The 13,563-nt window shown below is 40.1% G+C and overlaps 2 protein-coding genes across 3 annotated transcripts in view; both read right to left on the bottom strand.

Annotated features, from left to right (window-relative positions):
• LOC113095715 (uncharacterized) overlaps positions 1 to 1,729 on the bottom strand; it is a 2,784-nt gene extending 1,055 nt beyond the window's left edge. Inside the window, exons 1-4 of one of the 2 annotated variants that reach the window (XM_026261061.1) lie at positions 1,622 to 1,729; positions 1,387 to 1,501; positions 545 to 817; positions 238 to 414 (exon numbers count right to left, since the gene is read on the bottom strand). In XM_026261061.1, coding sequence (XP_026116846.1) covers positions 238 to 414; positions 545 to 817; positions 1,387 to 1,501; positions 1,622 to 1,702 — 646 coding nt within the window. In that variant the 5' untranslated portion in view covers positions 1,703 to 1,729. The remainder of the gene's footprint in view (positions 1 to 237; positions 415 to 544; positions 818 to 1,386; positions 1,502 to 1,621) is intronic. The other variant, XM_026261062.1, reaches the window with a different exon arrangement.
• A 72-nt stretch (positions 1,730 to 1,801) lies between these two features.
• LOC113095716 (uncharacterized) lies at positions 1,802 to 6,186 on the bottom strand. Its single transcript, XM_026261063.1, has 5 exons — positions 3,819 to 6,186; positions 3,235 to 3,315; positions 2,696 to 3,088; positions 2,332 to 2,433; positions 1,802 to 2,136 (listed from the first exon to the last, which is right to left on the bottom strand). The coding sequence occupies exons 1-5, from the start codon at positions 4,048 to 4,050 to the stop codon at positions 1,919 to 1,921; spliced, it is 1,026 nt and encodes a 341-aa protein (XP_026116848.1). The 5' UTR covers positions 4,051 to 6,186; the 3' UTR covers positions 1,802 to 1,918.
• Positions 6,187 to 13,563: the final 7,377 nt, after the last annotated feature.

Raw genomic sequence — 13,563 nt, 5'->3', positions numbered from 1 at the left:
TTGAAAGAGTTTCAAGTACAACTCCAAAAAAGCAAGATTGACAACGTTCAGCTACCAATTGGATAGAGATTTAGGCAAAGTGTAACGATAGCTCATACAGCTACAGCCACTTATGCTACAAGGAAATGTTTCTGAGTTTTTTGTGAGTCCATTTTAAAGAAAAATCTTTGGTCAGGGGCAACCCTATGCTTATGTTTGCCGTATATGACAAATATGCCATATATTACAAATACATACTTTTTATTGTCTCCTTGGCAAAGCAGCAGGACAGTTCTCTGAGGGCATCAGCACGAGTTGAAAGATATCTCCAATGGTTGTTCATCTCTGCAACAAGAATCTTCTGCTCCTCCTGAAGTCTCCTTAATGACATCATGATGTCGAATGCCTTTCTCTTTGTCCTAAAATTAACAGAGTCTGGAATGCACGAAAAAAAATTGTCATACATCAACCTTCTTTAATATTTAAAATCAGATGGGGTTGCAGATTGACATTTGAGGCATCGTGGTTGAAATATGTATAATTGTCAGAAGACTAGTGAACATACCACTGTGTGGTAGCTGCCATGGCCAAGCTGTCTCACCAGACAAAATGGTTTCCAAGCACAGAGTTTCTGTGTTTGGAACCATTCTGTTGTATTTCTCAACAATTGATGTCAGGGTCCCCTTCTCCTCCCTGATTTTGCGGCGGATCCTGGCACGACCTTTGTTGCCATCTGTATCTTTATAGAGACGCTGAGAACGTCTCTTGATACTCGCCACAAGTACCTCAATTCTGCTGGCCAAGGCATCAGCATCATTTGTGGTTGTTGTTGCTGCTGCTGAGAAGAAATGTGTGATTTTTACACAAAATTACAATAACAATTATTCATGACTAAATGTGTTACCAATATTATATATACACATATATGTTATAAGGGCTGCACGATATATTGCATGCGATACTCATGCGCATCTCATCAGTAAAGCCAGTTCTGTGATTGGAAATAAATCTCTATCACCTATTTTCAGATGGAGCAGCATTTAATACGCAGAGCAGTAGTTCACAAGCTATGCAATATCACATTCACTATTGCATGCGATGCATCTGTGATTATGAGCTTGAATTGCGTAGCTTGTCATATAAAATATAGGGGCTAAACAATTAATCACTTTTCTAATTGCAATTAGAGATGCTACAATCGTTAAAAAGTGGCAATCTTATGCAATCGTTCAAAGTGGTAATTGATCACTCAAAAGCCTCTTATGTTATTCTGTGTGCTAAAGATGCATTTTTTTTCTCTAGAGGTTATTTAAAGGGTTTTTCCATTGCTCTAATTTTTGTTTTAGTATAACATTATACCATTCATACACACACATACATATGTATATACATAAGTCATTTACTCACTATCTGCCCACTCCTTTACTTCGTTGAGCCAGTCTTCCAACTGGCTCTCTGTCACTGCCAGTTCAACTTTTAAAGACTCTAGGTTTAGCAACTGGTTTTGCAGAGCTTTTGTGGTCTGCAATTACAAGCAATCACAGATGGTACAAGAACAATAGCTAAATGTTTAATGCACAACTTCAAACAGTAATAACATACATTATTGAACATCTAAAACCAATTCTACTGATGTTATTACCTTCTGATATCGGCGGGTCAGTGTGATGGCCAAAGTGTAGATCTTTTGCTGATTCCAGCGCATGGCCATGAGAGTCAGCATGTCTGTGCGTCCTGCAAACAGAGAATATCATGTTACCATATTCCCCCTACTTATTATGTAATAATGTAACTAGTATAGTATGTGGTCATTGTACCTGCTTTGGACATGTGTTTTGTAGTCACTGCAATCCTAGACAGGAAAGCATTGCACTGTTCCACCTCCTCACCTAGGGTTAAACCAGCCCCATCCTGATATGCCCCACTCCATTTCACCTGATTAGGAATAATAATAATAATAATAATAATAATAATAATGCTGAGAAAGTGTTGACATGTTCATTTCTTCAAATGAGAAGAAGACATCTGTGGCATAAATAGTGGCAAAGTGAAGGGTTGCAGGCCAGTAGTCACTCAGATTTAGATCACCCACTCCAGCAGCCCACGTGGCTTGGCATGCCTCACAACTCAACTCAGGCATGCTTAGATCATATCGTCCTGGAAAAATGAAAAAACACATCCACTTAAATGTAAATATAATGTGATTAATCAGGGTTTTGATTCCTTACACAATTTTACATTACTTTGTATACTTTTTAAACATTACTTAGAGGTCATGCAGATCTTACATCCAGACCTGTGCCAAACTTATGGGAGTAGAGCATGTACAGATTTTTATCTTCACACCCTTACCATTCATTGTGATTACAGCAACAGTCTTCCCTGGACTGACCCTTAGTGACTCTCGTGAACAATCACAGATTTTGTAAGGGATCTCCACAGGTACAAGCCGTACTGAAAAAGATCAAACATTTGAATTAAGATCGTTTTTATTGATTGAGTATTAAGACAATTTGTATAGACTGATATAACATTGTAACGGTTCAATGGTATTGGAGTACATTGCTGAAAAATATAGAAGAGATGCTCAAAAAGCTTAAATTCAATATCAAACAACAAGAGACAAAAAAAGGGCATTATTTAAATAGTAAAACATATGAGGCCTAACAACTCTCAGAATTATGTGTATGTTGTACACTCACAAACCAGCACTTACCACAATGGGAAAGAGCCTTATCTACAACAAAAGTTGTTGGAGGCAATGGCTGGTAGGATCCAGCCGTCATGGCATCTCTGTTATGGAGAACATGTCTGGTGTGCATACTGACATCACACTGAGCACAGAAAAAGGGCTGTGGTCGACAGTCACTGCAGCGGACAGCAGCTGGATTGCTCCCACACTGTTGGCAGATGCGTGTTGCTACATTTTCATGTGCCGCAGCGGTGTTCACCAGACGTGGTCTCTCTGTCCTCCATCTCTCTGAAAAGAGACTTTGTCTTGTGCTCCAGTTTGAGGAAGCTAGGAGAGGACCTCTTGAGGTCTCAAGAGATGATGCCTCATCATCTGAGGTATTGCTCAGTGAGTGCTGGAGATCTTGCAGAAAAGACTCTGTTAAAATAGTATGGAATATTTAAAAGCAATACTTTAATATATACATGAAAGTGTTCTGCATCAAGTGCATTTGACTGTGAAAAGGCCAGTATTCCGGAAAACTTTAAAAATGTTATTTGTTATTTACACAATGAAGTACACACCAACAGCCTCTGGAGCAAAGGTCACCTCACAGTTAGTGGCAGGTGCATTGATGGGAGGATCAGATTTCCGAATGGGATCAGCTGCACCAGATAAAAAAAGAAAAGAAAAGAAAAAAAAAAGAAAAACAACATTTACAACATTTTCAACTTGTCCCAAGGCGTGTGGCACAATTTTACCTCCCTTATTACCAGCCTGAAATGACCAAAGCTCATTGTTTAATGTTTAGCTACAGAGAAGGACTAGCAGATTTTTTTTTTCTCAAACACAAATGTGGACAGTACAGTTACTTAGTTATCTATATATCATGTAGAAGATGAAAGCAAATAAGAATGCTTGCTGTAGAAGCAAGCTGGTTGGCCACTGACAACACACTCAGAATAAACACAGCTTCAACACAGCCTTACCAAGACCAATCATTTAGTTTATACTGCTTTACACAAATACTGTACGTAATCAAATTTATTTTCATGTCAAAAATAAAATGAGTGCTTCTGATTTGATTGACATATTCCTTGTTTGATACATCATAAATGCCTAATCAACGCAGTTATTCAATAGATCTTGAATGAAAAACTATACTGACCCTTATTTGACTGATTCCTGCTTGATCTTGGCCTTGCATAGACAATGTTTCCATCAATGTCTCTCTTTCTCCAACGCACCCTCGGTTCAGGTGTCTTTACTGGTGCCACTTCCTTCTCTTCCTGCAGCTCACCAATCAAGTCATCAAGACTTTGGAGCTCATCATTGAGTTCTTGATCATCAACCAGTTTATCCAGCTCCATTAACTGTTCTTGGAGTTCTGAATCACTCATGGTGATGGGCAGAAACAAAAACAGACAGAAAGACTTACAAAAAAGATGGACAGAGACAACAAATAGAATTATAAACAGAGAGAGAGAGAGAGAGAGAGAGAGAGAGAGCTACAGACAGACAAGTGCAGGGTAACAAGACGGACGTGGCTCTTAAAAGTGCCTTTGGTTTGTGTGTGTGTGTGTGTATGTTTGTATGTTTGTGTTGAGGGAGGTTAAAATAAAGGAGGGGAGAATTTGAAGGACCTGATAAAAAAAGAAAGAGATAGAGAGAGAGAACAAATGAACTCCTTACATTTTTACCAGTATTTTTTTTCCATCGGTGTTGGCAGATTGGTCAGTTTTCAATTAGATATTAGTTTGTACCAGGTGGAATAAAATAGCTTTAGACAGGTGGCATTTTGATATTTCTGTTGTTCCCTTTTATTTCTTTAAGGCAAATGACAGACACGTAGCCTTACAATGTAGCCTTCTTTAGAGAGCACTTAATTTCCTTTATTACATGCCATTTGATGAGCCACAATACTGTAGTAGATGTGTGTGTTTATAATTTTGGATTGTGGATTTTGAACAATTACTGGAAAACACACCAATCTGGCAACTTGATCTGAACATTTATAAATGGCTAAAGTGTTGTGATCGAGCTAACTTAATATGGGTAACCGATCACATATAATAACGAAAAACCATACAATCTCCTATATTACCTTGCCTTGCATGATTGTATGTGAAAAAATACACAAGCTTGAATTTAATTAGCTAACTCAGCTAACGTTAGGCTATTGCACACGTGGTGCAGCAAGTTATATTTTGTAATGACTGCTGTCATTTACTGCATAAACTGATACCTTGCAACTCTAAAGGTTCTAAACACAACGTCTTGACCCAATTAAACGGTTTTTGTTCCATAAATATATGGATTGTTCCCATCTGTATTAATTAACTGCTCTACTTACCAAGTGGAAAATCGCACTGGACCTTGGGATCGCGCCTTACGATGACGTCAGCGCCACTGATTGATTTATTAATACATACAAATAAATAAATAGATAAACAATCAAACAAACAACCAAACAAACAATTAAATGCATAAATAAATGCATAAATAAATAAATAAATAAATAAATAAATAAATAAATAAATTTAATGAATGAATGAACAGGTTGATTGCATCGCACTGCAGTGATTAATCATTAAACAAACAATCACAGCACATTAAATACGTTTTTATCATCAACAAGCCTCCGATAAAAAAAACAAAACAAAACAAAAACAAACAAACAAATACCAGTATTACCTAGCAGGGCTGCAAGATTATGACAAAGATCATAATTGTTGATTATTCTCATAAAATTGTAATTGCGATTGTTAATTACGATTATCACAGTAATTTACGCTGAATGATTATACCATTGTCTGAAGAACCTGCATGCCATATTTTTACATAAACAAGATAAAAAACACTCTAACTGAAAAACCTTTATTGCTTTTCTATAGCATCTATAAATCTCAATTATACATTCGATTGGTTTATACTTAAAAAAATGGTAGGCTACTATAATGTTATACTAAAATTAAAACAATGAAAAAACCCTTAAGATAACCTGTAGAAAGAAAGAAAAAACTTCTTCAGCATGCAGAATAACATAAGTGGACTATAAACGATTAATTCACTTTGAACATTACATAATTGCGGCATCTGTAATTGTAATTGCGATTAGAAAATCGATTAATTGTGCAGCCCTATTACCTAGCAAAACTCGGTGGAGCGTTGTTAAAGTCACCGTTGCATGCTGTTTCACATGCGGCTCTTTAATATCAGACACCAACGTCATTTTTACAATAAAATAAAAAAAAACTGTTAAATATGACGCGGGGCGCCAATTGACTTGCCCTGCCATAACTAAATTATTGTAGCCTTTTCTTTTTTATGCCTAATTATCGTAGTCTCGACCCGTACGCGCTGCAGACAACGGTCTGGTTACCTGCACGTCAAATGTCAACGTCACGGGCTCCGGTCAGAAGTCTATGGGATTCCCTGAACGTTGAAACATGACGCCTAAGGGGTGCCCAGTAAGTTAAATATTGACGCCAAAGGGATCCTGACCAAGCTTCAATATGTGACGAGTTGGGAGTGAGAACGTGTTGCATAACCAGTCATACGGGTACATTTAGAGTTTTACTTTATAAATATTTTGCAGAGATAAAAACGGCAAAAAAACAAACAAAAAAAAAAAAATATATATATATATATAGAGAGAGAGAGAGAGAGAGAGAGAGAGAGAGAGAGAGAGAGAGAGAGAAAATCCCCAGTTGTCCAAATGAAGTCATTAGCAACAAATATTAGGCTACTAATGATAAATATTTTTGATAAATGTAGTGATCTTCACACAAACACCAATAAATATATTTACATTACTATTATTTTTATGGAACTTTTTTAATATCCTAATATTTTTTAACAACAGAAAAATCTATTATTTTGATCCATTTAATGTATTGTTGGCTATTGCTAATGCTACAAATATGACCTACATATGCTAGTTATGAGTTAACTTATGTTTTGTGGCCCAGGGTCAAATGTGACACGGATATATTATAAAAGACCAACTTTGGCCTGCGTGCCCTACAGTAGTTGACAGGTATCTGCAGATATTTATACCCGAGTTTGTCAGTCTGTATCACCCAACATGTTTTGCATTCACATGTGAAAGACTTTTAGATTATGGACCTGTCTATTGAATTTCTTTGTTTCTATTTTAAAAGATTTAATGAAATGTTAGGGTAGAATCATAATAACAAAAGAAACAGTGAACTTCAAATCATGAGACATCAGCAAAAACAAGCATCTTTAAATTTCACTGACTTATGAATATGGTACTGAATTTATCAACATCCTAGCTAGCAAAATGTGTTACATGATGTTTTTGAAACAGAATGTCTCATTTGAACTGCTTTTGTACAATGAATGCAGCACTGAGAGATACGTGCACAACATACTGACATAGGGCAGTTGGAGACATGTTTTCAAAGTGTTGGAAATATATATTCTGAAATAACATTTGTTGCATTCCTCTAGACTACATTAAACATGAAAAGTCCGAGACATAATTTTCACATATTAAAATGGTAATTGTGTCCATTGAATTTCAATTAATTTGAATGATGCTAAGTTTCTTAAATAGACTAATTAAATTATATTAATAATAAATGTATTTAGTAAACACAGTTTTTATGTTCCACAATACTGTATGTGCTGTCTTTACGAGACTTTGTTCCTACATACATCCACATACGTAAGGTTTCTGGATGTTTCCCGAGCTTCTATGTATTACCTTTCCAAGCACTCTGCCTCATTTATCTGGCAAACCTACAGTTTAGCTGAGATTTCCCATCCCGTATTTGTCCGTATACAGCTCTTTTCATGCAGTGAAGCACAGCAATGATATTTGAGTGTATTTTCCCTTTTCAGGAAAAGTATCAAAATCGAAATTCTTGACTAAGTATCGGTATCGAAACAATAATTTTGGTATCGTGACAACACTAATGGACGTCTGTGTTTTTTTCTCCACACGCAAGCAGCAAAAAAACAAAAAAAAAAACACTACAGCGAGATGGCTGCATTAGTGGCTTTACTAAACTGATTTGGCTTTACTAAAATGTGTGCATAAAGTGAAAATGACATTCAGCCAAGTATGGTGACCCATACTCAGAATTCGTGCCCTGCATTTAACCCATCCGAAATGCACACACACAGAGCAGTGAACACACACACACACATCCCCAGAGCAGTGGGCAGCCATTTATGCTGCGGCACCCGGGGAGCAGTTGGGGGTTCGATGCCTTGCTCAATGGCACCTAAGTCGTGGTATTGAAGGTGGAGAGAGAGCTGTTCATGCACTACCCCCACCCACAAATCCGTCCGGCCCGAGACTAGAACTCACAACCCTTCGATTGGGAGTCCAACCCTCTAACCATTAGGCCATTATGTTTTCTTGCATAATTAATATTTTAATTGTTTGGTCATCATATATAATATTCACATTAATCGGGGATCAAACGTGGAGTTATGTTCTGTATGCTAAATATGAAAACGAGTGTATCTGCACGGCTCCTATAACTGCGCTTTGTATCTGCTGATTTCTAATTGAGATTTACATGCTTGGCTCACTGACCCTGTAAACTCATTCATTTAGTTCATAAATGAGATGTATCAGTTCAACTCATTCACAAATGAGAAGATCTCTCGATCTCGTTCAGTGAAGGGTGGATTCGTTCACTACATTCAACAAATCACATGCTCCGTCACATCTTGAGTAACTCTTTGACAGGATGAAACAGTTCACAGAGCTGTTCACGAGCTGCACATGCACTGCTAATAGCGTTGAGCTTGCGCGCTGCTGTTGAGGGAGCTTCATTGAACGTGAAATATGAGTCTAGTAGCAACGTATCTTCTGTGGTGTCCCCGATGCGTGGGTCGGGGTGGGTAAAGAAATTTTACTTTATTTGCGGGCTGCGTTGGGCCAAATAATTTCATAAAAGCAGGACCCGCCGGTTGGAAAAAAACCCTGACCCGAGCATCACTAGGCTGCATGTGCGAGCACAAGTGATACTGTGGCCGCCGGTCCATGGCTGGTAGAAAAAGATGACCCTCAATAAAGCTCACTGGCTGAGTTTTCATCTCTGAAAGAAAAGTTGCACAACTGACAGAATAAGTTACAATATCTGAGATATTGCTGCTAATTGCCCATTTTTTTTAATTTTTTTTTACTTGAATGCCATTGCCACTGAGTTCAGAAACATTCTTTAATATAATCGATGTTCATATTTTTTTTTCAAAGTTCAGAATCAAGATACATTTATTACTCTTATGTTTCTATTAGCGATGGGCTTGAGGCAGCTACTAAACGCACCGTCTTAGAGCCATAGATCGTTAAAGGTACATTTTCCCATTGTAATAGCCAGGATGATTTCAATTAAACTAAGCAGTGACTCAGTATGATACAGTATTATCGGAGTTTGCGCGGTTTTCTATGAAAGTCCTTCTGACACGTCTGTATGCTGCCGCATGGACCTTGTAGTACGGGAACGCTGTGATACCAGTGTGATACCACCCAGATTCCTCATACAGAACTACAACAGATGAAACAAATGAATGCCATTGCCGCTGCGAGCGCATTTTGATGGAACAACAAATGAATCAGAATCAGAAAGAGCTTTATTGCCAAGTATGCTTACGCATACAAGGAATTTGTTTTAGTGACATAAGCTTCCAGTACACAGAGACAACAACACACAGAAAAAAAAAGATTTTTAAAGAGATTTACAAATTGGCAAATAAATAAGTGTATAAACAATTGTGCTATAAATGATAATGGAATAGGATTGAGTGAGATGCAGGAATGTTCTAGGATGGAGGGTTAACAAATAAATATAAGGATATTGCACGTTTATAAGCATAAGTAGGGAACATTTAACTGTTCATGAGGTAGATTGCCTGGGGGAAGAAACTGTTCTTGTGCCTTTCTGTTCTGGTGTTTGCGGCTCTGAGGCGCCGGCCAGATGGCAAAAGTTCAAAGATGGGGTGACTTGGATGTGAGGGATCCAGAGTGATTTTCTGAGCCCTTTTCCTCACTCTGGATGTATACAGTTCTTGAAGGGTGTGCAGGGGAGCACCAATAATCCTCTCAGCAGTCCGAACAGTTCTCTGTAGTCTTCTGATGTCTGATTTTGTTGCTGAACCAAACCAGACAGTTATTGAAGTACAGAGGACAGACTCAATGACGGCCGAGTAGAACTGTTTTAGCAGCTCCTGTGGCAGGTTAAACTTCCTCAGCTGGCGAAGAAAATACAACCTTTGCTGGGCCTTTTAAACAATGGAGTCAATGTGATTGTCCCACTTCAGGTCCTGAGAGATGGTGGTTCCCAGGAATCTGAATGACTCCACTGCAGTTCCGAAGGGCTGTTGGGATGATGGTGTTGAATGCCGAACTAAAGTCCACAAATAGGATCCTCACATAAGTCCCTGTTTTGTCCAGATGTTGCAGGATGAAGTGCAATCCCATGTTGATTTCATCATCCACGGACCTGTTTGCTCGGTAAGCAAACTGGAGGGGGTCCAGTAAGGGTCCAGTGATGTCCTTCAGATAAGCCAGAACCAGTTTTTCAAATGACTTCATAACGACAGACGTTAGAGCCACGGGTCTGTAGTCGTTAAGTTCTGCTATTTTGGGTTTCTTTGGGATGGGGATGATGGTGGAGCGTTTGAAGCAGGAAGGCACTTTACACAACTCCAGGGATCTGTTGAAGATCTGTGAAAAGATGGGGGCCAGTTGGTCAGCACAGATTTTCAGACAGGCTGGTGTAACACCATCTGGGCCTGGTGCTTTTCTTCTTTTCTTCTTCTTGAAGACCTGGCGCACATCATCTTCACATATTTGAAGAGCAGGAGGTGTGGAGGGTGGGACTGCAGGATGTGTTAATGGTTGTGTAGGGAAATGGTCAGAATGGGTGATGGAGGTTTCAAATTTGCAATAAAACTCATTCAGGTCGTTAGCAAGTCGTTCATTAGCCTCAGTGCAGGGGGATGATGTCTTGTAGTTTGTGATGGCTCTTAGACCCCTCCACACTGAAGTTGAGTCGTTGGAAGAAAACTGGTCTTCCAACTTTTTAGCGTAGGTCTTTTTAGCCGCTCTGATCTCTTTGTTCAGTGTGTTCCTGGCCTGATTGTACAAGACCCTGTCCCCATTTCTGTAGGCATCCTCTTTGGCCTGACGAAGATGTCTGAGTTTTACTGTAAACCATGGCTTATCATTGTTGAACGTTAAATAAGTCCTGGTAGGAATGCATATATCCTCACAGAAACTAATATAGGATGTTACGGTCTCTGTGAGTTCGTCCAGATCGGTGGTAGCAGCTTCAAAAACACTCCAATCAGTGAAGTCAAAACAAGATTGTAAATCCTGCTCTGTTTCGCTGGTCCATCTCTTCACAGTCCTTACTACAGGTTTAGCAGATTTAAGTTTTTGCTTGTAGGACGGTATAAGATGAACCAGACAGTGATCAGAACGTCCCAAAGCTGATCGTGGAACAGAGTGATATGCATCCTTTATTGTGGTGTAACAGTGATCCAATATATTACTGTCTCTGGTGGGACATGTAACATGCTGTCTGTATTTTGGCAGTTCATGGGAGAGATTGGCTTTGTTAAAGTCCCCAAGAATGATTAAAACAGAGTCCGGGTGTTGTTGTTCTGTGTCTGTGATCTGATCAGCAAGTTTCTGTAAAGCTGAGCTCACATGCGCTTGCGGAGGGATGTAAACACTGACCAGAATGAACGAGTGAAACTCCCGCGGCGAATAGAACGGCTTGCAGTTGACAAACTGCATTTCTAGATCAGGACAGCACATCTTCTTTAACACAGTTACATCTGTACACCACCGTTCATTGATGTAAAAGCATGTCCCGCCGCCGCGCGATTTCCCAGTTGATTCTGATTCACGATCCGCTCTGAACAGCTGAAAGCCAGGCAGATGGAGCGCGCTGTCCGGTATGGCGTCATTCAGCCAGGTTTCCGTGAAACACAGAGCAGCAGAGTGAGAGAAATCCTTATTTGTCCGAGAGAGCAGAAGCAGTTTGTCTGTTTTGTTGGGTAGAGAGCGGAGATTTGCGAAATGGATGCTAGGCAACGGCGTTCGAAATCCGCACTTCCTGAGTGGATGGACTAGCATATCAATTTAAGACGTGGCTAAATATTTTTTTTATCACCTTGTATGGAAAATCTGGATGTTTGTATGAATTTTTATGGCCTTAAATTCTTATTGTTAAATTTATGACTTTTTATGGCCCCGTGGAAACCCTGCTTGAGGTTGGTAAATACAGCTTCGGCAGTATCGGACCACCTAGATAGCTTTCATATGTGCGACTAGTTGGCTGAAATTGCGAATTAAACGCAGATTAAAAATTGGAGAACCCCAGAAACCACTGTAGGGCCATAAGGGAAACTGACTTGGCCAATCTATCACAGCCTTAACCTTGTCAGGATCCATACATATTCCCTCAGACGAGAAAATGTAACCTAGGAAGGAAACAGTCTGTGCATGGAAAACGCATTTTGCATTTCTGACAAAAAGCCCATTCCCTAGAAACCTCTGGAACACTCGTCTGACGTGTTGCACATGTTTCTGGAGAGACAAAAAAAATCAATATGTCATCCAGGTAAACATATGAACTGATCTACCATGTCTCTCAACACGTCATTAATGAGTGCTTGAAAAACCGCTGGAGAGTTGGAAAGCCTGAAAGGCATAACCAAGTATTCAAAGTGCCCCTTGGGGTGTTAAAGGCGGTTTTCCTGATGCAGACCAAATGATAAGCATTACGTGAATCCAATTTTATGAAGATGGATGCTCCCTGTAACCTCTCAAAGGCAAAGGATTCTTCACCGTGATGTTGTTCAACTCTCGGTAATCAATATAAGGTCTCAGAGAACCATCCTTCTTACCAACAAAAAAGATCCCTACCCACGCTGGAGAAGATGAAGGGCGGATGAACCCCAATGCTAGAGAATCATAAATATATTTCTCCATGGCTTCCCTCTCAGGAATAGACATAGAGCAGGGGCTTACCTGGGATTAACTCTATAGCACAGTCATAGGGACGATGCGGAGGAAGAGAAGCAGCGCGGGACTTACTGAACACCTCCTTCAGGTCCAGATATTCTGTGGGCACGTTTGACAAAACCGCTGACTTCTCCTGAAAAACAGAACCAGACAGAGAAGAACAAGCAGAAACCAGACAACACTCGCTCCACGAGGTGACTGTGTTGGAACCCCAATCCACTCGAGGATTGTTGTTGGCCAGCCAGGGTTGACCTAGATCAAAGGGTCCTACGGGGGAGTCCATGAGGAGGAAGGGAATGATCTCAGTGTGATTTCCAGAGGTGAGGAGAGTTATGGGTCCAGTGGTGAAGGTGATGTTGGGAAGTTCCTGGCCATTAAGTGCCCTGATGGAGAACTGGTGTGAGAGAGAAGTGATGGGGAGTTTCAAGTGTTGAGTGAGAGTGGTGTTCATGAAGCTACACTCTGCTCCGGAGTCCAGAAGGGCTTGAAAGGTGTGCGTGTTATTGGCCCATCTCAGTCTCAACTGAAGGAGATTGAATGTTGTTGGGGACTTCCCAGAGGAGATCCCACCCGATAGTAGCCTCAGGTTACCTGGCTGGCTCTTTTACCAGGCAGGAGATTAGAAAATGTCCAGAGCCACCACAATATAAGCACAGACCCTGGGACCTCTGCCTCTCTCTCTCCTCCCGGGTCAGCCGAGCTCTACCCACCTGCATGGGCTCGTGATTGAGGACGGGACCGGCCTTGCTCTCTCTGCTTGGGTTGCCACTCTCAGGGTTTCCGGGGAAATGTGTAGGATCGGCGTGTGGATCCAGTCAATCAATGCAAGCATCCAAACAAAGCGTCAAGTCAATAACCCCATTGAGGCTGGATGGCAACTCTCCTTATGAACACA

This window comes from Carassius auratus, unplaced genomic scaffold (genome assembly GCF_003368295.1).
Source record: "Carassius auratus strain Wakin unplaced genomic scaffold, ASM336829v1 scaf_tig00215772, whole genome shotgun sequence".
Classification (NCBI taxonomy): domain Eukaryota; kingdom Metazoa; phylum Chordata; class Actinopteri; order Cypriniformes; family Cyprinidae; genus Carassius; species Carassius auratus.
The sequence above is the reverse complement of the archived record's forward strand: the minus strand, read 5'-3'. Positions and strand labels throughout refer to the sequence as shown.